The 26,910-nt window shown below is 36.7% G+C and overlaps 1 protein-coding gene across 1 annotated transcript in view; it reads right to left on the reverse strand.

Annotated features, from left to right (window-relative positions):
* RSPO2 (R-spondin 2) overlaps positions 1 to 26,910 on the reverse strand; it is a 59,680-nt gene that overhangs the window by 22,104 nt on the left and 10,666 nt on the right. Inside the window, exons 2-3 of the mRNA XM_026075830.1 lie at positions 26,548 to 26,691; positions 24,949 to 25,137 (exon numbers count right to left, since the gene is read on the reverse strand). Of these exons, the coding sequence (XP_025931615.1) occupies positions 24,949 to 25,137; positions 26,548 to 26,691 (333 nt within the window). The remainder of the gene's footprint in view (positions 1 to 24,948; positions 25,138 to 26,547; positions 26,692 to 26,910) is intronic.

The raw sequence follows: 26,910 nt of genomic DNA on the forward strand, positions 1-26,910 counted from the left end.
TAATGAAACGTTTATCCCTTCTTCTTAAGGGTAAGCTAAATTAAATCATGCTGAAGCATTTCTGCAATAATCTGGGAAGATAAATATTCTTGAGGTCAAGGTACTACATTAGAATCCAGGAGATGTGGATTAATACTCTGACTCTATTCAAAGACATACTGTGCTATAATTGTCCCAAATTAATGTGGAATTTACAAGTAGCTACAATAAAGAAATCTGTATGGTCCCTCGCTATCCCTTTCACTATTCCACTGCTTCATTTAGCTCTTTATTTTAAAATCCTTCAAAATAAATTGATTAAATTTTTGCTGATATCCAGCAATACCAAGCCTAGCACAAAAATGTTTTATTGCCTAACAGTTTCAAACCCAATTTCTATACTGAAGTCACAGAGTATTTCTTTAGGTTCAGCATGTGACCGCTTTTTGCCTCATTCACACTAATAAGTATAATTGCAGTGTATATTCAGCAATATTTCATAAATTAGGTCACTTCTGAAGAAAATGATTCTATGGGATTATTAGTAATATAGTTTTTTGCAACCTTGAGTGTTAATATGCATGTATAATGTAACACTGCAAAAATCCCACAGTGCAAGCTCTGTAGTATCATTACTTTGAACAGAAAAAGACTAGCATTAAGATGGACATTTTCAAAAACACAGAGAGATTCAGAATAGCCAGTTCAACTAGAAGTCAGTAAGGAATTTTGAAAAATATCTCTTAAAACACACTCATTCTTTTGAAAAGATTCTCTTCAGTAGCAAAAACTCAAGTAGAGAACTATTCACTCAAACAATTTTCAGTATGATTTTCATGAGTGYCCAGCACTTAGTAGTTGAATTTGGTGAACTTGAATTAGTGAACTTTTCAAAGTCTGAACAACAATAGTTGTGTATTAAAAGAAGAGCTAATAGCTAAAGATTTGTATTATTCTAGCTGCAAGTATTTTCCTGATTTACAGAATATTTGCAAACATGGAAATGTATACAAACATTTTATTTCTACACATATACACTTTATATTATATAAAAATAAACAACTATTGTTCCAGCCTATCTAAAGTGGACTGTTGACTTTTGTGGATGACATGGTAAGTTTTAGGTATAAATGAAGAACATGGGAGATTTCAAACCTATTCAAAAAAAAATGTAAGCACACACAAAATCTAAGTTCCAATGTCTTAGCCAAATGTGTTGCGAGTTATAAAAATCAAAGCAGAATAATAAATGTTGGCTCTTAAGCTACAGTAACTCAAACAAAAGTGTTTCCAAATTTTAACATTATACACAGAACTAAATACTCAATTTCCTGCTCTTTTTCCTTCAAAATAAAGCTAGACTCTAATAAACATTGTATGAAGCTTCAAGCAAGGGACCTCCAGATCTGATCATTACTATTTATTAAATTTGGCAGGAAAATACTCCAAAACTTCCAGTTTAGACAAAATTCCCCTTGCACTTATCTTTAGAAGTGTAAGATCATCATAAGTACATTTTAGCTCCTTTTTAAAAGGAAAATATGCTCACTAGCAAAAATGAGATTAGGAAGCTTGTTTGGTATTAACTTCTGCCAAGCGTAAACAATTTTCCTCCGAGTTATTACTGAGTCATACAGCCAACAGCAGTAACTGTTATCACTTCATTTTCTGTAAAATAGTTTAAATTTGAAACCTCCTACACTTTCCCCTTGCAACTGCTCTGAATTGTTAGACAATCGAAAAGCGCTGCTTTCAAAATCTAATGCACTTGCGGCAGGGAGGCATCTTTACCATTCAAAGGCCTTTTAAAATGTGCAGGTTTTGATGTTAAATTTGCTCAACTGAACACCATATTCACACAAACACTAAAATAGCAGGATAACTGTATAGTCAAATTAGCTCTGAGGACTACATATAACACATTTTTAAAAGAAAGTTACTTTTCTACTAATAGAATTTAAATATAACTAGACTGAAGTTTTTTTATCTGTATCAGGAAATTAATAAAGGATTTGGAAAATGTGGCTCTGCCAAAACTGGATCTAGTGCATTCCCTTTGAGCACACACAATTATACCTATTTAACACAGATGAAACTGCTGACAGGAACCAAAGAAATAAAGTACCAGCTATTTAGCTTGTTTGCGATGCATTGTGTTATCGCATTTTCAGGGTCTAACTCAGAATATGAATTTCTAGTCTTCTCAAATTAGCATGCTAGATCATTGCATTGAAATGTTCTTTCAGTAATAACACTTGATTTTTTGCTGCAGACTAGGTTTTACTTAAAAACAATGAAAGCAAGCTCTTTGGAAATATGCCAGATCTACAGTCTTACCAGACAACATTCTCTTCTTCACAATATATACGCCAAATTTTTTCATAAACTGATATACATCAGAGTTTTCATATGAATACCTAAATGAGACACAGAGTTTAGACCAACCTTGAAAACTCTAAACCAGCACCTTTAAATAAGTTCCTTTTTGTATTGGATGCCATGTGCAATTTTGACAACCCCATTAATTCAAAAATCATGAGCTAGCCTCCATATCATGAACAAAATGTAAAACCAGTGGATTTTAAGGGAGTAATTCATTTCCCAAGCTTTTATTTGTTTTCTGGTGTTGAAACATTCAGGGGTGTTTTCAGACATTTTCTTGCAGCCATAAGGACTAGAAAAATTGCTTAAAATATCAAAACTGTTATTATCAGGTGATTCCAGCAGCTGAGCTTTAAGAAAAATAATGAATATCAGGAAACCGGTGGCAAAAATGACAAGAGAAAGCAATAGAGGAAACTCCCTCTAATGTCCTCATTACTACTTTACTCTCTTCACTGAAATGTCTTGGAAAGTACAAAGATAAAGCCTGTTCAGTAACCATCACAATAAAAGGGACACAGGGTAACTTGCCCAAATGTCAAGGGTTCTGGCTAAGGAAGGAACTGAGCTTCTCAAGTGCCCATGGGAGCCTGAACACCCCTCCAGGGTTCAGTCGTTCTGCTGCTGAGACAAAGTGCTCTTCCTTTCCAGCGCTAAAGCAATGTGATAACAACAGTACGAGCATCTTCTGTTTCCAGAAGAAGTCTCTTTCCATCATCTGTCATTTTTGATCGAGTTAGAAGCTCAAATTTCCCACGCTGCGCTTGCGTTCCCACACGCTGCATTCTTAGTATAGTAGGCCTTCCCTCTATTCTCTTGCTTAATATTGTCTTAGAGCTAAACAATTAGAAAAAATAGCCTAAGTGGTATAAAAGGTAGATAAAGCAGCTCAACTGCCTGTAAACTGGCATGATATTGTTACCTCATATTGGACAGTTCTAGAAACTTTACATAATTGTATAATTGGATGAAATACTGCTTCACAGAAAAAATAAAACATACACCTAGCAATAGATCCTACATCCTGCTTTAATAGCTTTGAAAGGTGATATGGAGAGCTGACTTGGGCAATTGTCTAAAAAATTTTTTAAATTTAGATTATTATTCTATACTCACCAGGTTGGGGGTGTGTGTGGTCGGGAGCTGCATTATTTATTATCATTTCTCCTATTATCTCCTTTATTTATCTCTTACTTGTTATCTGTTTCTTCTTCTCTGAAATAGATAGAGGCTCCAAAATCGCTCAATAAAGTAAGAAAGATTGTAGTTATATTCTGGCTCCTATTTCAAATTCACAATCTTAATTTCTGGGAATCAAGAATTTCTTGATTTTATAATTTTATATTTGTATGTTATACATATATGAAAACAAATAACGAGATCCTATTATTCTGTAGAATAATTAATGATTACAAAATGGTCACCTTTCTTCTCATTTAAATCAATCTTGCAGCAATGAAACTTCACTGGCTTTAATGGAACTTCTCTTGACCTCATGCAATAGGCATGAAGATGACCAGGCTCGTCAATGCTATGAAAATTAATTAGGAACTAGTCTATGGAACAACACTGACTTATTCCAGATGAGGATGTCACCCAATGAACTAGAATGCGGATGCTTTATAAACCAGAGTCACAATTTATGACACTGAAAAAATAGGGGGGAGGGGGAGGTTCCCCTTTTGAGAAATAGAGATTTCTTTGATCTCCTTGAAAAAATAATTTAGATGGTTGGAGGAAAAAAAGTAAGAGAAAAGGAATATATTATTCTTTCACAACACACTCCACCCAAAAACATTATTCTGAACAAGATGCATGAATCAACATTTTTTAGAGTTTGAAATTTTAAGGAAAACTACTTATTTAATAAAAAAACTCCAGTGGAAAGAAATATTCAGCATGTTATAAAACCTCTTATGAAATACATTGCCCTTTTCTGGGCCGACTCTATTACTGAATTCTGTGGAAATGATGTCCCTGTTCTCCTTTCCATTGCCTCAGCTGCAAGAAAAATGAACCTTATTTCACAATATTTTTCCATCTATATGTCAATGGACTCTTGCTCCACTGGCTTCCCGTACACTGGAAGGAGGCATTACTACAGCCTATGCTCAAGCTGGCACTGGAYTGCAGAGCCGATTAGGAAAGGGTGGCGGCACAGTAATCATGTCCTGAGTGCTGCGGATTAAAGCTGAGAGCATCTATCCCTAAGTGCTGCAGAGAATATACATATACTTAGTCACCTCCAATGATTATGAAAAATTGATTCTGGCACCCGAATGTCAGTATTTTGTGTTATGAAGCTGATATAGTCCACAATGATTTCCAAACTGACTTCCTTTTGCTTCAAGACTTATCGTTCTGTATTCTGCTATGGTGCTTTCTTTAAATGAGAAACCTTCAATCTCCTATTCTCGGTGTCTATCCAGAGCAATAAAAATCTGTTCCAAGCCTGACATAGGACTTGCTCAGTACGTCTTTTTTAACTATGAAGTTTTTTATGACCCAGAAATTTCCTTGGGCATCAGTCATTAAATACATTCTCTTTTCTACTGTTGTAAATACACTCAAAGAGTCTGAGTTACATATCAGTCCTAGTGCTATATGGCAGAGTTGTGAAACTGATTTTTAGTGTCTCTTATGTACAGTCTTGCACTGCTTAAAATTTACTCTCTGTATTTTGCCAAATTGTGGGTTTTCTTTGCTAGGCTGTATAAAAGTTGTTGCTTCTAATTTAGATATTACAAGGAACAGATGGTAAAAAAGAGGAGGTAACAAATAATCTGGTCCATAAATTCAGAGCAAAAATACAAAGTTGGAATTTAACTATCTTTGTGGTAGTTTAACTATCTTTGTTTTAGAAACCCTTCAGGCATTCGTCATCTCAAATAGCAGATAAATGTAATAATTTTCTCAATATTGAAGGTACTATAGTATTAAAACTACAKAAAATCTATCTTCAAAACAATTACACTAGATCTGATTAAAGCTACTTGGCACTTGCATCTGTAGTCAACAGCTAAGGTTTCATCATGCAGCCTTAAAAGCAAACAAATAAGCAAAAAGGTTTGACAGTTTTTACAGTACTGTTTCTGTTGCGCTGAGCTATTGGCAACCCATTCAAGATGYTCACATTTGTATCTGACAGATAGGCAGAATAATTTAGGAGTTGGCTGTCATTTTCATCAGGAATTCATTATAATATGTGCCATGGTATCATCATGTGATATTAATGCCCTTGGAAATGCCAGTTGTCTTTATGCCACATGATAATGCAACTCAAAACATAGGTGCTTAAAAGTCATGTCCCTTGTTTGAACTTCTTAAAGTTCTCAAAAAATCTGACACATTGTAAAGCAATTGCTCTTACTGGTATCCTACTGTTGCTGAGCTTTACAACAAGATAACTGCATGCTTCTCTGTTATCCAGCAGAGTCTGATTTAATACTAGGTTCTCAGAAATTACCAGACTTATGATTCTGATAAGAGTGAAGAATGCCAAAGAACGCTCACAGGAAACCAATAAATTATAATTTGAGTAAAAAGGAATAAACTGACAAATATATGAACAGTCAACATAATCAGGTTCTACAAGAAGACAGATCTCAAATGAACAGTCTTAAAAAAAGGTATTAACACTTTGCTACTGCTACTGCATGAAAATAATCCAGACAATAGATGTGCATGACATAAGATTGAAGTGTCAGACTTGGAGGTGATATGTAAAGCTGTGTAAATCCAGCCTTGATTTCAGCTCCAATTTCCTTATACCTGATTCACTGTGTGTAAAGATATATATACTGATCTACTCTTATATTAAACAGCAAAGAAGACATAAGATTCAAATACAGTGGAGGATACTTTAAATTGGACTTTTTGGGCACCTTCAGAATCTAAGCTATGCCGATTCAGACCCAAAGACTAAATGTGATTGCTAAGGCATAAAGGAATATCCATATGGCACAATGCTGCTGGAATGCTAGATGGGCATCCCATAAGCTCTCTTGGGAACCAAACTTATCAGTGCAATATTGTGTCCATCATAATTAATACTGCTTCCATGGTTGATCATACGGGACAGAGTGTTATACTGACACAAGCTGAGGACTGAGCTGTCTGTGCTATTGCATTGCTATTTTAAATGTCAATATTYATTTTAGTACTGAACTGAATTCAGGGCTTTTTTAAGATCTTTCTCAGAAAAGTATTTAAATATACCCATTTTTAATGAGAAGCTATAAAGCCATATAAAATAAGAAGTGCATATTATTAATGCAGAACAGAGAAACCCTGTTTGTCATGAGCAGTGCTTTCTTTTCATTGCTTTTCTTCACTGCTAGCTTTCCCATTCCTTTACCAACATTGTCTGCTGTCATGATTGTAGCACTTCAGATTAAACCTGAAATTCAAACAGTTCAAGAGGAGGTTCTTGTCACTCCCCTCTGAAGTGTTAAGTAAATCCGTAAGTATTAAAGAAATCAGTGGTGTCCAAACTTTCCAATCTGAGGTAAACATTATCCTAGATAAAAAAACAAAACAAAAACAAAACAAAAAAACCCCCACACAACTGATGCATCAGAGCAGATCTTGAAAAAGAGCAACAGAAAAAGAGAGAAGAGAGATCTTCTCTGTTCCATTGGTTCTGTGCTGCTTAGGAGAGATAAAGATGCAGAAATACCTATAAAATCTCTATGAAGGATTTCCACAACACATCCTTAAAAACCAGTGCAGTTGATTCCAGGCTAGTTCTAAGACTGGGGGTGGGCTGATGACACAAGAGCAGCTGGGGAGATTGCTCCTCCAGCTATTCCCTGGTGGCACTCCCCTTGACTCCTGTAGCCAGCTGGTGCGGTTAATTTAATTTGATCTGGCCTACAGCAGAGTATTGGAAGCTGCTGCATTTATGAATTGAGCAGTGACCCTTTCCAGAACTTTTGTTAGCCCCTCTGTGATAATTATTTGACAGGAATTCACCATACAAGAGAACGAGACCCCAAAGTTAGCACTCAGGAGCTATACAGCCCCACAAATCACAGTTTTTTACCACAAACATCCTACCTCTTGTCCTGAAAGCATTATATCAAAGGAGCACTGTGCCCAGTCTGGTAAATCCCACCTCTCAGCAGTGTTAATTAACTCTTGCACAGCATTATGCTGACACTTTTAAACCATTTCCCTTTCTGGAGCTACCTTATTCAGCACTAGCTTTGGAGCTTCTGAACTGCACGTTATTGTAGACATGCCCATCATGCATCAGATTTTAAGTCAATGGAAAGCAGTCAGAATAGTAGCACGTGTGAATAGGCTTTACCTTTTGTACTCAACTAACAAAACCGTTAATTAAGACCCAACTATGCTTATGTGGATTTCTTCTCAGTACCGCTGTCTCAAGAGCCAAATAATACAGTGGCCACAATGAACTATTTCTCACATTCTTCCTCTCTCCTCTTTGTTGGATTCTTTACTCTCAGAGTTGTCCTTTCTGGTTGTGGGATGGGGCAAACCATTTCTGCTGAATTCAGTCCGAATCCATCAGGCTGCTGTCCTGGATTACCTTAATTTGTCACTAGCTATCAAGCAAGCAGGCAATGGAGCATTCAAAATGATTCTCCATAATAAGAAAACTATTATAAAGGATACAGGCAGGCTGTTACACTCAATCCAGTTATAGTAACCTAAAGAGTTACTAGCTTATCAGCCAAGCAGCTGTATTTAACTGCATGTACACTGTGGCAAGAAAGAGGGTGATGTATGCTTAGATAATTTTCTCTGCTTTGGAATTGTGCAAGGAGTATGCACACAGTTAGTTATGGCTCAGCTGAAAAGCTTTAACTACTTAAACTGATGATTTAACTGTTGGTAACCCCATATACATCCAAAGAATCTTATTTCTGTTAGAAATAAGTTGGTGATGATCTAGTTGGCTAGAGATCACCAAGCCAGACCTGCAGAACATAGCCCAACATTCAGAGTCATACAGATATTTTCCTATAGCTTCCTTAAGGATCATGAAGCAGATGGATAAATACCAAATATTGTCTAAATATTATATTATGGTGAAATCTTTATCCTTCAGTCACAGTTGCTGTTACTTATGGAATAACACTTTCAATATCTGAACACTGCCACACTTAATACATGTACTGCTGGAAAGATTAACAGTACAAAAAATGAGGAGTATCAGAAACATTCAACTGAAAATTCTGTTTGGATGTGGTCCTGCATCAGTGTTCTGAAAATGAGTAATACCCGTATAACCTAATATGTCTATTACTTTAAAAGAGACTTCTGTGTAAAGAAAGGACTTACTGAATCTTAAGAATCTTTAAAAATAAGCTAGGCAGACTGCTCTTCACTGCACCTAAAGCAGATCGCTCTCTAGACATTCCATACAAGGGCCTGTGGTTTGGGACAATATATTCATAGAATTGTGCTTTACTGACCCTTAGGGAGAAAGAAATCATCTTGGGTAGGTGAGACAATTTCTCTGCTGTGACTGAAAGAGCTAATTCTATAATGTATAAAAATAGCTATCTGGCTGAGAATCAGAAATGTGCATATAGTTTTTCCTCATACAGGTGAATTGTTGTTTCAGAGTGAGTAAAAAAGAAATCTAACAGGAGTTACTTCATAAGGGCATGCACAATAAAATTTGTCAGTTCCCTTTTATGGAGAAATATAATTTGTGCACACAGATCAGCTACAACCATTTTCAGTACTTTTATTTCCATGTGGATTAGCATCTGGCTCTGTTTCAGCATTTTTAAACAATCCTGAATTGTATAATTGCCATGGGACAATTCTAACTTGTACTCTGGTCATTTATGAGGATTTGCACTCTGGTACCTATTTGGTTATTCATTAAAAACAGATAAATCCCATAGGAAATACTGCATTACATGTTACTCATGCTGCTTCTGAAATGCAATACGCTTAAAAAAACATGTATGTTAAAAGTACTTATCTGGTCTAGATATAATAATGGCTATAAATAAATTGTGTGTACAACTTTTAATTACTGGAAAAACTACATGAAAGTTTTCTCAGCAAAATATTTCCTATTATTTATAGTTTAATTAAAACAGAGAACTGAAGGATTATTTGCGTTCAGAAGGAAGGGGAAAATGTGCTTGAGTTGGCACTCCTGTCCTACCAGTAATTCACTGATGCTYCTTTGAAAATAAGTTGAAATTTTATCATGCTGCAATATGATAATACAGCACATAAACTCCACAGGCTGAATTATCCTGATAAGGCAAATAATGCTAAAACCTTGCACTCAGGTGTATATAGCCCATTACATGGATTTCTTTGGGGAGTGGTATTAAAAAAAAGAAAAAAACAGATAACAGATAACCACAACCCTTTTCTACGAAAGGGTCTTGAAGGGTACCCTGTAAAGGTCACTATCTTAGATGCCTTCCAAGACAGACAAACAAAGGCCTTGATAGGTTTGAGGTAAGATATTTATTATAACCAAACACCTCCAGAAAACCTTTTTTACTAATCGTACAACTACTTACTTTATGGAGCTGTAAGAGTCTGATGGATACAGCTTTTCAAATGAGCATGGACTCAATAAGCCCTAGGTTTGAAATCAAGAACTGGTAACAACTTTAGGAAATGACAGTCATAATTTATTTTAGCCTTATAAATGAACATGGATACATAAGTTCTACTTCAGTCAAAGAGAATGAAGCCTCAAAGAGAACGAACCTTTTAAAACCTAGCCGATCAGTTAAACAAACAAGCAAACCAAAACCAGGCTTAATCACCACAGCATTCCAAGGAAATGTAGGCTACTTGATTATTTCTAAGTTATGGGCTTCAGTATATTTAATGAATTATATCACCATATTCACGCATACCCATTGTAATGCTCATCTGGACTAGGACAGCAGAAAAGATTTGTAGGAGCACCATTCTATGACTTCATATCAAGCTGCATTAACTCCCATGCAAGAGCCAACATACCACTTTCAAGGAAAATAACAACACACAAATATTGAACAGTTAAAAAAAAAATCAATTCGATTTTTGAGAAATTCTATGAACACTGAATGGGCACAAGCAAAGAGAAAGCATCCTAATTACCTAAAGCCTGGAAGGGCTATTTTCAACAAGCACTGATATTTTTCTAAACTTTGTCACTTAGTTTTACTACTGTGACAATCATGCAGTCTTTCTCCCTGTTCTCAGCCTCTTCTCCGCTCTTACAACTTGATGCTGGGTCTCCCCATACTTGATTACCCACCAGCTCTTACAGTTTATTTCCTCTCAGCTACTTCCTCTATTTAACTCTTTTCTTCACCTGTATGATTGCTGAATCTCTTCATTCCTCAGTCTCTCCTTCACCTTATGTTCTTTTTCCATCCATCCTATCACAAAGTTTATCTTGCTGTCTTTTCTCAAATCGGCTTTCTCTCCTCCTGCTCCTAAGCTGCACACCATCCCTGGCAAGATCCCATGATCATGGGATCACTTCCCATAGCACTTCTGTTATAAATTCAGTTTTCCAGAGATTTTCTTTTTTCTACTGAAGGCAATATGATAATACAAATACAATCACAGAATAATTTAGGCTGGAAGGAATCAATGGAAAACATCTAGTCCAACTTCCTGGTCAAAACAGGGCTAACTTCAAAGTTATGCCAGTTTACTATGGGCCTTGTCAAGTTTTGAAAACCTCCAAGAATGGAAATCCCACCACCTCTGTGGATAAAATTGTTCCAATGCTTAACCACTCCCACTGTGAATTCTCCTTCAATTCAATCGGAATTTACTGTGTTAAAGCTTGTGCCTATTACCTTGTCCTTTGGCTATACACTGCTGAGAAGAGTTTAGTTCTGTCTTCTTATAATCCCCCTTTAGGTAGTGGAAGACTGGAATTAGATCCCCCATTAGCCTTCTCTCCTCCAGACTAAACAAACACAATTTTCCCCATTTTCATATGCTCCAGCTCCCTAACCACCTTAGTGGGACTTTGTTGGACAAGATAAAATAAGGGTGAATCATTCCGTCTCTCTCCAATTTGGCTACAAGGATGTTACAGGAGACTGTAAAAAGCCTTGACATTGTTCCACTCTCATCCATAGAACCAGTTTTTAATCACAGAAGGGAATCAGGTTCCAAACATGATTTGCCCTTAGTAGAACCATGCCGGCTGTTTCCAGACACCTTGTCCTTTCACATGCTTGAATATGGCTTCCACGAGAACTTGCTCTACAATCTTCCCAAGAACTGAGGTAAGGCTGCTCAGCTTCTTGCCTTTTCTGAAGATGGGTATAACATTTGCTTTTTAGCAATTAATAAATAAGTTAATAWTCATGTTATAATATCTTGTCCTGAGCTGAAGGACTCACTAAAATAATGGATAAGCTCTCTCTCTTACAGGATGCAGAATTTTGTCCATCAAAATATAAGGGGAATAGATATTCTTCCCTTTCACCAAGGCTATACAAAAACTTATTCAACAAATTCTGTAGAATTAGGCCCGCCCRTTTCTGTTGAGGAGGTCATTTACAATATTAGTATTTTAAAGAGCAGTTCCATTTTTGTATGAAATGCAGAATATTACATTGCAGAAAGATTATTAGAGTGTGTTCAGATAGAAGTCATTATCTGATCTATGATTCATTAGTTCTTTGGTGGATTACCCAAATAAAAATGATTGGAGTAAAAACTGGTTATAACTTGTTTTTGCTTTTTTTTGCCCATCCTTATGAGTATGAACTAGTTATTAGCCATGCTTATTTTTCTGTAGAAAAAAGGCATCATTTATCTCTGCTTGCAAGCAAGATGAATTATAGCTCTGAAGGCTGGAAGCTATGGGAGTCTTCCATATTTCTGTCTTAGAGAAAAAATTTCCAAAAGTAATATCCAACTTGCTTACTATTATAAAAAAATAGAACACTAAGATCAGTTAAGCATGAGGCAGCAATGTGCCCTTGTGGCCAAGAAGGCCAATGGTATCCTGGGGTGCATCAGGAAGAGTGTTGCCAGCAGGTCGAGGGAGGTGATTCTCCCCCTCTACTCAGCCCTGGKGAGGCCACATCTGGAGTACTGCGTCCAGTTCTGGGCTCCCCAGTACAAGAGGGATGTGGCACTACTGGAGCAAGTCCAGCGAAGGGCCACAAAGATGATTAGGGGACTGGAGCATCTCTCTTATGAGGAAAGGCTGAGAGAGCTGGGCCTGTTTAGCCTGGAGAAGAGAAGGCTGAGAGGRGATCTTATCAAYRTGYACAAGTATCTGAAGGGAGGGTGTCGAGAGGATGGGACCAGACTCTTTTCAGTGGTGCCGAGCGACAGGACGTGAGGCAATGGGCACAAACTGAAACACAGGAAGTTCCATCTGAACATGAGGAAAAACTTCTTCACTGTGAGGGTGACAGAGCACTGGAACAGGTTGCCCAGAGAGGTTGTGGAGTCTCCTTCTCTGGAGATATTCAAAAGCCGCCTGGACGCGATCCTGTGTAACGTGCTCTAGGCGACCCTGCTTGAGCAGGGGGGTTGGACTAGATGATCTCCAGAGGTCCCTTCCAACCTCAGCCATTCTGTGATTCTGTGATTTGTCCTTTTTTCATAAAACAAACCTTTTCATGGTTAATAATTTCTGTTAATAATTTTCCAAATAAACTGAAGCAGATACAAAATCATAAAACTCACAGGATTTAAGTCACAATAATATCAGAGTCACAAGTTAATAAAGGTATTCTGGCAACAACAATTACGGAGCCAAATTAAACTCCTGCTTCTACTTATGAAGTTGCAAAGCAGGTATAGCTGCTGCCCTCGAAAACATACCGTAATGTTTCAAGTTTCTTTGTATGAGTCAGAGTTTGATGTTCCAAGCTAAAGGATTAGTTCACTGTGAATGTAACAAATATTAGGGGATGTTTTGTTATGTATCTGTCATAAGCAGTGATGAGCACCTTTTTTGCATAGGTATGGTATTATCTGTGGTTTCTATATGCACATGTGTAAGGAAAACACATATTAAATATGCTGATTGATCTGTCTCTCTTTGCTATGTTAACAGTAGCAAGAAATACAAAGGTGGAAAGTGATGCCTGTCATCAGGGATTCTGATATAGGGATGCATTAGGTGGGTCCACTGACATGACAAGCGTGTCATTTCTGTGAAGTGTAGATTTAATCTGTCCAGAGAACTTCTTCTAGGACTGTGGCCAGGTAACAATACTAGTCCTTATGAAAACTACTTTTACAGTTGATGCAAAAGTCTTCATACTTGAGTTATGTCTGAATTTGGACCAAAGAACTACTTTATTAAATTGTTTTTTTAAAAGTGTTAGATGAGAAAACAGCTGTGTCCTTTTAACATCTAACATATCCATCTCAATGAAAATTGCCAAGTGGCATTTTAAGTCACTTAAATTGTATTCTGACCACTTTGATGGGTATTAGGAGAACATGTTGTTTTATGCAAGAGAGCATGAGAATGAGGATTTCAAGATGTTGCACAAACTAAGCAAGCAACCTTCCTTGTACAAGTCACATGGGGATTCATCAGGTGGCTACCAGGAAGATACATTAAGGATCTGGATACATTCTAATGAAGATCTTGTGGGCCCCCCTTCCTTCTACCTACCCCATCTCCCGCTTACTATGCATCTTATAGTGGAAGAGCTTCCATATGATGACTATGATCCCACGTTATATTTCTTTTTATCCATCTTCTTGGTGAGGAATTGCCTAATCAACTGGCATGGAGCACAGCAGGTAAAAACAATAGCTTCAAAATACTATATTTCAGTAATTTTATAGGCATAGGAATTCATGAGTTCTTTTTCTTAGAAAGTCAGGTGATGACTACAGAAATCATACACTCTCCCTTTTTGACAAATAAAAAACATCATAATTCATCAGCAGCCCTTTCAGGTCACTTAATTGCTTAGCCACTTAATTTAACTGACCTTATCTGAAATACATAGAAAATGGAGACAAATGAATCAACAGCTGCAACTTGCTCACAAAGTTTTGAAAGCCATCTAGACCATCAAGCAAGATCATGTGATTTAATCACAGTGAAAAAGAACCATTCCTCTAAAATACATGAAGAAAACCTAGAAGTTGGTCCTTGCTGGATAGTACTTGGTTTCAAAATCAAACATATCTGCCACTTAAAATGAAATTATATAGCATTTAAACAATTATTTCTAACTACTTTTCAGGCATGAGTCTAATCAGATTGCATGTTCCTTTAGAAAATAACTAAGAAATAGATTCCTTCCAACAACATAGTGGAAAAATAATTTCCAGCAACTTTTTAAAAGTCACACTAAGCTTATACTTCAACTCAGCTTAATGAATCTGAATCAAATGAACATATAATAAAGTTATTTCATTTCTTAGATCACACATTTGTATTCATTTTTTTTTCTGCATGTACTTTTTTTTTTTTTTTTTAATAAAAGTGCTGTTACCTAAATTCAGAAGAAACATTTCCAGTGCAAGGGAAATTTTAGAAAAGGATTTAAAAGATTCATTCAACCACATATTTCATCATTCATATGACTAAAGATCCACACACAAACAACGCTATAAAAATACTGTTTACATTAATCTTACTATATCTCTGTCCTAAGAGGTGAGAACATCAACATGTAATATGGGATTATCAGGAGCTAACATATTTATTATTCATCAGCCCTAAGGAAAAAATATATTTGCTCACCTTTAGCATTACCATTCACTTTAGTTAGTTTTCTTCACTTTGATATGAAAGTACGGAGGACTAAGACTCCTCTGTCAACATCTTACTCATTTTCCTATCCCTGCTGCAGGAGGGAAAAGACGACTACATACAAGAAACAAGAGCATAGGTTTTGTTTCTTAAGTTTTTAAGAAATGATAACACAATATAAGTGGAATGGCTTTATGCAGAAAAGACCGGGGTTTCTTGCTGTACTTCAGTTACTTTATAGTATCCTATTGGCTGAGAGGTGCACAGCTTATTATCTGCAAAACTAAGAGGCACCAGTTAACTACGCAAGTGCTCCAATACTTATATGCATAATATTGTGTCCTTACATGCACAATATTGTGTCAAAAAGACTGCACAAACAACAGACACTCAAATGTAAAGCTTTTACATCAAAGTGTCAATGAAATGTGCAAATGCCATGAAAATGTAATTTAAAATTTGCTGTGCATTTCTACATTTTCCACTTAGGAACAAAGAAAAATAACACCATTTTCCTGATCATTTATAGACCAACATTTCACAAATGATCATACAGAGATAAAGAGAAGTACAGCTATGCCCCAAAAAGGGAAAATATTTCATCTCCGAGGATTGTCAGAGTAATAGCTCATCCTGCTTTTCTCACAGGTGACCTGCTGGATGTTGGAGGAGTAGGAGGTTGGACTAGATGTCTTGAGGTCCTTTCCAATCTGAACTATTCTGTGATTCTAATATTCTAGAATCTCAAATAATATAGATGAAAACCTTTGTGCTCTTTTTAGAAGCTGATAATATAGCTATACCGCTTGCCTATGTACCTTAATTTATAACTCAAAGTCCATTTGCAGGCACTCTCACTGTAATGAGAGGAATCATGGATTTCATTTTCTTTGCAGTCTAGCTTTCCTTTACAATTAGTTTTCATCTGCAGCAGTCTTTGTGCTATTACCCCTTCTAAATGTGACCAGCTAAAGAATAGAAAAAAAACATGTTAATACTCTTAGGACAATGCTCACAGACGAAGCAGATGTTGACAGTCCAGATGAGCAGATTCTGCAGCTGACAAAAGCTCGTTTCCTGAACAAATGCACTAACAAGCATGCCAGGCTCCGAGGGTTAAGCCATACTATAAAACAGTTCTTGTTTTCTGGAAAGCTTCCAAACCGTGTTCTTCTTGTCCCTTCTTGCTCCTGCTTGCTGCTCCTTCACAAAATGTGCAGAATGGCCATCAACTAAAATAACCACATAAATATTTGCTCATTACAATTACTTTCCCAACCTGTACTGTGCAAATAAGTGTCTTCGGTGGATTTTATTTATTGTAAATTATCTGCTGATGCCAAAAGTTTTTTGTTTTTTTTTTGGGGGGGGGGGGGCTTCAGAAGCCTTGAGTCATACTTTGTTACTGAAAATTATGGGGTATATTTTCAGACAAGCTAAGGCCAAGCCTTCTTGGGCAGAGTGTAACTGATGCCCACAGAATATATGAGAGGCAAGCCTGCTTGGTAGTACCAGTATTCTAGCAGAGCCAGTATTCATCAGAGCTACACTTATTGCAATTTTAACCTTTCTGCTGAGGGCAAAGAAAAAGGCAGACATGGTCCTGCTGCAAAATTAACTTTGCTGCTGCAAAATTAACAGAGAGCTGCAATAGGCACTGAAAGAATGTTGTTGCAATACTAAGTGCTAGTCTCATTTAAAATGCCAGTAAGACTTGTAAACTCTAGTTTTTAGTGTTACCGTGATAAATAACATTCCAATGTCTTCACAATTAATGCAATACTAACCGAAGCAATGATATCTTACTGTTTGTAAATATTATAATCTTTCCTAAAGCCACAATGCTTTATGTTTGCTACCATCCCTCTTCAGATCATGCCTCAACTTATAAGATAATCTTTTCAAAGCAGGATCATTTTCTTTTGTCTGTAACATGCCACATATATTTATGTCAGGTCTTTAATAATGGAACAAAATCCTCAAGTTATTGAAAATGTCAGCAAGTTAGACTGGATTTTTTTTTTTTTTAAGATTGAAATGACCTTAGAAAAAAAATCAAAGCAAGTCTAAAACTAATACATGGCTTGATATCTGCATCTCTATAGTACCTATACTGGTCTTTCAATGTTTTCTTAGACTGTCATAGTACATTAAATTAAAATAAGGGTGCACTGTGCTATGTATCTTTTAGATCCTACATGAGCTTTTCAAACTACAAGCRTGTGGCATTCACTCAAAGACAATTAAGTGAACAGGTCAAATAATAATACAGTAAACTAAGATATGAGCACTTGCATTGTGATTAAAGCTAAACCCAGAAATGCATGAAGCAACAGTTAGCAACTTGACTAGCATTATATTCAAAACATTAGATGCACTCTCCATGTTCCTTCAATATTACTAAAATAGGCCAAATTAAGAGATCTCACTACTAGAAACAAACATGACCAAGTTTTGTTTTGTTCTTTTTTCTTATGAGCAGTCATCCTAACTTCTTGCTAATTGGGAATATCATATATTAGAAATCTTCAAAAGTCCAAACAGCAAGAAGTCTTCTTTCAGCCTGTTCTGCCTTTCTCTCATAATCATAGAATCATTCAGGTTGATCCCTACTCCAACTTCTGGCTCAAAGTAGAGTCAAAACCTTTTGGACCAGGTTGCTCAGGGCTTTGTCCAGTCAGGTCTTGGAAACTTCCAAGGACAGAGACTGCACAACCTACTGGACAAACCTGCTCCAATGTTTGACTGTCCTCATGCAGAAAAAGACCATTATTGCTGTTCCAGGTTGGACAAGTCTTCTCCCACTTATGCTATCTGTTCCTGTAGCAACATAACGCAACTAATGGCTGACATAAAACATTGTGGTTATGTTCACAGAGTCCCACCTAGGGAGAGTCCTAGCACTGACTCTCAAAAGGCAGTTGGTATTTGTAGGTACTGTAAACTGAGACTGACTACAAGTGCAGTGAAGGTCTCAAAAGCAGCCTGGTTTACAAACTTCTTCAAGATACACCACTTCAGTGTAGACATAGTCAAAAAGCTCAAAAGGATCACACAGTAACCACTTCCCGAGCTCTTGTGCTGCATTTATTTTGAGCTCTCTTATTTCATTTCTCATTTCTGAAGAACAGATCATTGTAGCTGAAAGGAACCTCAAGAAATTCATTGAAGATAAGTCCAAAGTCCTGTATCTGGGAAGGAAGAATCCTCTGCAGCAATATGGGCTGGGCACTTACTGGCTGGGGAGCAGCTCTGCTGGGAAGGACCTGGGGGTCCTTGTGGAGACTAGGCTAAATATGAGGCTGCAGTGTGCCCTGGCAGCAAGGAAGGCCAACAGCATTTTCGACTGTATTACTACAACAGCAGACAGAGGGAAGTGATTATGCCCCTTTATTTGACATTCAGCTGACCACATCTGGAATACCACGCAGAGCTTTGGGTCCCCCAGTACAAGAAAGATACTGATAAACTTGAAAGAGTTCAGCAGAGAGCCGCCAAGATGGCTGAAACACTTGCCCTGTGAGGAGAGGCTGAGCGAACTGGGTTTGTTCAGTGTGGAGAAGAGAAGGCTTTGGAGAGCTTTTCAGCAGCTATGAGAAGGTCATCAAGACGACAGAGCCAGGCTCTGCATTGTTGGAGGATGAGTGACATCAGACAAACTGAAATGAAAGGTTCAGACTGGATATAAAGGAAAAACTTTTACACCATAAGGACAGTCAAGCTTTGCAACAGGTTTTGCCTAAAAAGGTTGTGCAGATCCCATTTTGGGGGATTTCAAGACCAGACTGGAGATAGTCCTGGACAATCTGGTGCGATCTTACTGCTGACCCTACTTTGATGGTTAGACTACATGACCTACCCAGGTCCCTTCTAACCTGATTTATTTGATGATTCTATGATTTTGTTCATTGTACAACTACAAGATTCTTCAGTTAGCCTCTTCTAAGTAAAACTTTGTTTATGTTCAGTGAGAAATACAAATTTCCTATGACAATTTTCAAAAGAAAACAAATGTAGATATCACCAAACTTTTCTCATGGAAAAAAAAAAAATTTGAACATTTTTACCTGCAAGGTGTCAAGTTAAAGCCAGAAATTTTTAAACATTCACTCTCAGAGAAAATATAAAATTTTAAAGAGGAAAAAGTACCTACATACTAGACATAACTATATCTGTAATATTGTCTCTACTAGAAATTATACTGGTTTAGGACAGTTTAAGAGTACAAACAGTGTTTTCAAGACAGCAAGATATATCAGCCCATAAAATATTTCTGCCTACTAATTTTCCCCATTGCTTGTAACTTAATCACTCTTTTTAAAATTCTTTTTTCTTTCTTTTTGTTCTAAACAGTAGAAAATTCCTGATCGTGAAGAGACCAGCATGGGATGGCCTGAATGTTCCCACTCATCTTTTTCTAAGTCTAACCTCACTCAGTATGAGTCATGTTACAGCCAAGCCACAGGGTGACATACATAACACAAACAGATATACAAATGTGACATTCTCCTCTGGTAATAACAGTTAAATCAATTAGTACTGACAATAAGAAAATATCACTGAGTAACATATTTGAACTCAGTAGAGTATCCTCTTTTATGTTTCTGGCTTCAATAGGAAAGAAGTGAAATTATCTTTCACTTGCATTCTAGCTTGTATCTCCAGAACTTTGCAAATACTGAGAAAGTGATAAAGAATTCCTCTTTAATAAACTACATTTGTATGTATTTTAGCCATATGGCCAGATGGGCAACATCTCAATCCCTAATAAATATGAAACTGAAGTAGTCAGTAGGAAAACTTAATTAAATTACACTTCTGCAAAGATCTGTAAAAATCTGTACAAAAATGTTCAGAAGATTTTGTGTAATATGGATCACAAATAGTAACTGAAATGCAAATAAAATGTACAGAAATAGAAAGCATATGTCAAAAGCACTTTATTTGACCCTAAACCATCAAAAATATCCTTACTTCCCGTGCTCAATTAAATCCATCACAATCTACAACCATCTTAGCTGTATAATCTAATACTTATCCCACACATTCCTGTGAGTTTATGTACTGGGAATATTAGGAAAAAAGGATTTATTAACATAGCCTCCCAAGAGACATTTACAGGGATTATGGTTCTTCAGTCTTTGCGAATTACTAACTCTTACTCTTTTATTTCCTCAGTTTCAAAATTAAATTATAAAATTTTAATGTTAGAAAAATGCCACATTTTTTAAAAACTAAGAATCCCTTCTCTAAAAGCCAGGCTGTACTTGATTTGAGCTTCCATTTAAGCAACTTTTCTGCCTCCTGGTACTTCACAGTGGTTAAAAAAGTAACTAAACATTTTGAATGACTAATGGGGAAACCTGCTAACTTAATGAAATATGATAAAGGAAAGGAATCTTAGATGTACTGTGTAAATAATCATAATTAAAACATACTGTGAAGCACAAGATTCCAACAGGACAAACCCAACAGCTTCCTCACCCACAAATGTAACCAGGCCTAAGGAAAACTTTCTTCGGACACTGAAAATACCACCAACACACCCTCTCCCAGGAGTTTCTGAGGAGAGAAGGAAGTTTATACTCTGGCCAATGTTCTAACTGATGGTATAAAAGTAGTATTAATCATCGGCATTCAGTATGGAGAGTTCAAACTTGCAGTTATGTACACTTTAATTTTTATCCCTGAAAATATGGGCAGGGAATTCCACAAAGTGGGATGACATGAGAGAACTATAATATTTAAAACTTACAGGAACCCCTAGTTATGAAAGAGTACTACAGGCTTTTCAGACTGAGCTTGTACTTGCAGCAAAAACTTCTCTGATTATACACTGAATAAAATACAGAGATTTGGTCAAAGTTTTTGATGCAGACTACACAATAAATTTCCTAACTCTTAGGAAAGCCTACCAGCATGCCTTCGAAAAGTTAGAATTAGGAATACAAATCTAATCAGTGACCTGAATTGCTAGACAAGAAAATTTGAAACAACCAAAGAGAATTTGGCTATAAAACAGTATGAATGTCCAATAGCTCTAAATTACTACAGCATCATGAACATGCTACAGCTTTCATAAATACTGTGGTCCACTAAGCACACTTCTCAAACCATCTAAAATAATTTGAGTAATTTGGATCTTGACTAAATTATCAAGACTAAAACCATACCTGTAACATTCTACTTGCCAGGAGTTTATATATAAGCTGGATACTACATTCACAAAATAACTCCCTGCATACACATTAGATTCATAAACCAGAAGTAAGGAAGGAAAATTATATAACTAAATCTCTACTATATGGAGTTGAACTGAAAATATTCAGCAGTTTTCTCAAATTCTCCACTGCAAGCTAAACTTCATGCATCTGAAAGGCAAAAAATCAAAATACTGATTGCAGATTTTGTGGAACTTCACACACGTTATTTTTGCTTCCTTCTGGTTTAGCAGTAAAACATTTCGCTGTTTGATCTCATCACTACCATCACCTGAGCTTCAGAGTTTGTTAGAATAAACAGAACCAGCTCATATACCTCAGCGGGCTGTCTGCAAACACTAGTAAGCATAGACAGCTACCTTGATATAAATGCTTCTGACTCACAATAAAGATGCCAAGAGTCAGATACCATGAGAGCCCAATTCAGCCTTGAATTCTACCTTTTTAATTGTTCTTCCTCCAGAGAAGTTCATTTCCTAGCTTTTTTTCCACCTCATCTCTAGATGTATCATTTCATTTAATCTGCCCTGATAGAACTCATACCAAAACCAGTCTTTCTGTTAGACAACCAGTATTTTCTCCTTTTTTAATATATAAACTACTTTCTAATATTACATATATTAAAAATGARCAGATTAACTTAAAAATAAGAACAAAGTTTTAGAAAATATAAATAATGTAAAAGATGGCATTATGGGCTGTATATTGCATATAATATAAATCATTTTGACGTGGCATAAGAAATCTATATGATCTCTTGTTTGGGCTACATTTAAATTGCTGACAATGTAAACTCAGATCATTTTCAAAGAGAGTTCTGCTGCTAGTTATACAGTAAAAACATTGGTGGTTCAGAATAATTATTATAAGCTGACCATAAAGTTGCTATCCATCCTGCTACATGCTGTTTTTTATACTAATCAAATGCTATTGATTTCTTGTATTAAGAGTTCAAGTTATTTTCTTTGTATTTCATCTTACACAGGAGTAATACTCAGACAGTAAAAGGCTACAGATAAAGCTTTTCACATTTCAACGTATTACAAATATTATGCAACAGGACACAGTCAAAGAGGACTACTCATTTTCAACAAATTTACTACTAACAAAGATGTTTAACTACAACATAGAGACATGATATAAAAAGATATACAGTAACTAATCTAAGTAGCGGTGCATGACTTAGTGTACACCATGTGAAAAGATGAATCTCTGTACATACAGTCCATGAAAATCTGTAGTAAACAGGGAGAAGGTGCATACCACATCAAGGAGCACTAGGATGAAGGGAGTTTATATCATCAAATATGTAGACTGTAGGAGAAGAGGTTATTATTCATCATTTTGATATTGGGGTGGGCTGGATAAAATGGATTGCAATAGTATGCAGAGCTCTGGCTGACAAATCTTTGGTTTGAAGCGGTTATAAGAATATAACAGTATTAGACCATGTTTTTATATACTTTTTCCTTCATTCCCTATTAGTCAGTTTTCTGAATTTGACTCTCAATCACCTAATAAATAACAAAAAAACCAAACGAACAAAAAAATCAGTGATTCCCATTTATGTTAAGGCCTCTTTATGATGTCTTATAATGGATGGAGTAGTAGTTTAAGTCCATTTGCACTGTTATTCATGGAGGTCTGCATGTAACTGAGAATCAGACTGAGTGTATAGTGTGACAGTGATACTTACCTATCATTTAAATGCATTGTTTTTCATTTATGAACATGACCTTTTTTTGCATATTTGTACTGCTAGAATTGTGCCTGCATCTCATTTACATAGATAAAAATAAATAAATAAATAAATAAATGAAATAAAAATGGTAGCATTGTAGTCAACTTTTTAAGGTCTTCAGGAGGTTTATTTAGGTTGCAGATTAACTATGCTACAAATACAAAGCACTAACTAAGCTCTGGCTAAATCATTAGCTAAGGCACAGTGTCAATATTGCTTAGTCCCAACCCTGCGAGACCCAAACAAAACCTGCTAAAGCTGCTCAGGAACTGTAACTGATAAACCGTCATACAACAGTAGTGGCCTTGATAAGCCCACCTGGGTCAAAGGGGACTTAGTAGCTTTTGCTTCAGGAGTAAGCATGCCCGGTTGCATGCTACACTGTGCACTCCAGTACCACTGTAACTGTATGGGGGAGTACGGGTGTGCACACGCGTGCATGTGTGTATAGGGAGAGGGACAGGGAAGAAGAGTGCATAACAGACTTGATTAACCTGAATAACAGAGAAGCAACTTTATGTTCTCTTCCAGAAGGTATTAGGGTACTAAAGACAAATATGAAACTTGCATGGATTTATTCTTTAACCCAAAAGTTTACATATACTTTTCACAAATACTAGTGGGCAGCACGTTCAAGCCAAGAGGGACATACTAAAAAATTCCAGAATACAAACCATACTTATTTATGTAGCTATTTTTAGACCATTTCAGTTTTACTTTACTCATCAGCTCAAGCTTTTATCTCAGGACTCCACAACCCTTTATTCCTTTTTATTTGTCTGATCTCATGGTTGATCCTGCTTGCAGCAGGAGGTTGGACTAGAGATCTTCTGAGGTTCCTTGTAGCCTGAATTTTCCTTTGATCCTATGATTCCAAAAGGAATGCCATCTTTATCACCTGCTGATCATCTTGCTATGAACACTTAATTTCCTTCTATGCTGACTTTTTTTGCAAGAATATCTCTTCCCCTTCCTCTAATTTCTTAAACCATTTCCTTGACTTTCAAAACATCTTCACTCTCTTCTGCCTCAGTGCCCGCAATAAAACCTTTGCTAATTGATAAAAGGCTGCAAAATAGACAAGAGACATGCTTTTCCTAAGAATTCTCTCTCCTTAAGAAGTTTTGCAAAACATGCTGACTTCTATAGGTTTATAATTTACTGAAAAATCTATATGCCTCCATGTTGGGCTCTACAAGACTGAATACAAATTTGAAACTCTTTTTAAATCAGCTTCCCTACTTAAGTCTTAGAACACCATGATAAAGAAATACGATAATTTCTTTTATCTACTTGTTGTTTTTCTCCAGTTGTCTTTTATCTGTTTGTTGTAGCTGTCATAAGCCAGTCTCATGCTAAAGAGCTTAATGTCTATTGCTTTATTCTGCTTGTATCACTCCTACCACAGTTTGGCCCCTGATCTACAATATTCTGAATAAGTAATACATTCGTAGTTCCAGCTAACACTGCCATATGTAACTTTCTTCAYTTAATTTAAAAACATCAGCTAGAAGCCAAAAACACCATTACCAGCATTGCGTGTGGAGCCTGCACCGAGATTTAGAAACATGATCTTTACTGCAAAGCRCAGAGCAATTAGTTATTCCACAGTCAGTACAGTCTTGATGCTGTAGCTCAAACATCAACCTATTACAGTTCTTCTGCAAGGGACCTCTTTGAACAAGCCTTGCTACCGCAGCAGGAAGAACCGTTTCACAGCACATAATGCCGCTCCGAGCCTCTCCCTCGAGTTCTGCTGCACACATTAGGACTGCAGTGGTACTGCTGCCTTTTCACCTCGTGCGGCAGAGCAGAAATAGGATTTTCCCTTCAGCTGGGATGAAATAGCTCTCGTTTCAAGTTAGAAATAGGATTTGAGTTAAGGGAAGATCAAAGATTTTGGGGGCATGGCCTACACTTACCTCCTGGACAATGCCTCACGGCCATTTTACACCGTCTGGACTCTGCGATGGTTGGGCACTGTATTGTGTCTTTCGCTGGCTTCTTCACAATGTGTCTTGTTCTTGTTTCCAGGCCCCACTTAAATCCACATGTTTTATTATTTCTGCTGCAAGTTCCCCACTCACTCCACTGACCCACTTCACAGCCTTCTGATAAAGCAAAAGAAAAAGCAAGTTAGCAGGTCTTTTGGCTCTTAGTTTCTTTTTTTCCCCTTCTTTTTAATTAGCAAGAATGCATAATTAGAAAGCACTACTTATGAGCTTTACTCTTAATAGGCAAAAGCTTAGAAACAAAATAAAATATCTTACAGTATCTTAAAGAATCTTTTCAGTCTACATTACCCCAAGCATGAAACAGTCAGAATATCAGCCTGCCTGTATACAAGTAATGTCAGTTCCAAGCATTCAAAAACCCTCCTAAAATCATGAGATTGACTTAAATTTTTCTCTTCTTAATAAATAAATACTATTTGGTTGTCATCTGGATTTGCAACACTCTATAGTTTCCAGCTCTTCTCCATCATAAAATGCAAAGAATACTTCTGAAAGAAAGAGTTTGTTTTGACACAATTCCCAGGCTTCAAGATAAAACACCAAATCTTGAGGCTTATATGAAAAACCATGAGAACTGCCAATGCTGGCTCAGTTATAAAGTCAATTTCCACTAAAAATGCTTATTTGCTGGTTTATATTGAGACTTGCTCCTTATTGAAATAAATCTGAGCTGGTGACAGGAATCAATGCTTCAGACTTTACAGGGTCTACAAACAAATATTAATTAACCATGCTTTTGCAAAGGGAAACACTCGAAATGTGGAAGACTAACTTCAGTTTCTCCCACTCTCTCTTTTCCAATCTTCTTTTCTTTCCCATTAGACCTGCATGTGGATCTGACTTCCTATACATATTCCTGCTTACAGGACTTACTATACGCTTTTTATTTCCCCCTCCAACAGCAGAAAGTGCTGGTTGTAAATTGTCCAGCTTGTATGCGAAACAGTAAGTTGCAATAGTAATACAACTCAGTGACTTCAAGGAGCCAGAATGAAAAGCTCCTTCTTTGCTCCCCTGTAACTTGTAAGATGAAAAAGAGGAGAGCTCCTGAGAAACTAGAAGTGAATTAGAAGCCTAGATGCTACAGAAGTTCAATCTGCCCTGCCCTGGGTCCTCTGCTTGGTAAAAAGCAAACTGAACAGGTAGTTACAAGGGCAGAAATCCAACAAAAATGTCATTTATTTAGAGCTCTAGTGTAAGAACTGGCCTTCCTGAAAACTTACAAATTCTGAGGTTAAGCCCTCATATAAGGTGATTTCTAGTGAAAAGGACAAACCGTTTAGGTGCAGAACAACAGAGCAGCATTCCCAGTAACGCATTATTTCAAAGTTTGGGGAAAAAAAAATTATTAGGGGGAAAGAGACCCATACACAATCTTTTAGTAAATATTTCTTTATAGGAAATGCTAAACATCATCAAAAATTCTAAAATAGTGATGTAAGTATCTGAACCTGGCCTCCTGGCAAAAGAGTTGCTTCAGAAGCAGCAGTGTGCTGGAACACTCACCCACACACTCCATAAGCTCTTCCAAGGCTGCAAATCCCGGGGGACATCCTCTGAAGCAGCGGCCTCGGTGCGAGTAGAAGCCAGTTTTGCATTTGGTACAAAAGTCTCTGCTAAAGCAGGAGTCGCAGTTTTCTATTCTGCATCCTACACCAGAAGGATCGTAAGGAACAACATGACAGTTTAAGTTAGGATAAGACTAAAAATGAAAAGGCTTTTGAAACAACAGAATAGCAAAATGGAAAGTACTTTGAAGAGGAATACTGTCAACCTGAAACCTGCCCAATATATATAAGTAATAAAAGTTAACCATAAGTACCATATTTTCCCCCACATCCTTCTGCTCATTTTCTTATTAAAAAATGG

The sequence above is a fragment of the Apteryx rowi genome, unplaced genomic scaffold, assembly GCF_003343035.1.
Source record: "Apteryx rowi isolate R43461 unplaced genomic scaffold, aptRow1 scaffold_411, whole genome shotgun sequence".
In the NCBI taxonomy this organism is placed as follows: Eukaryota; Metazoa; Chordata; class Aves; order Apterygiformes; family Apterygidae; genus Apteryx; species Apteryx rowi.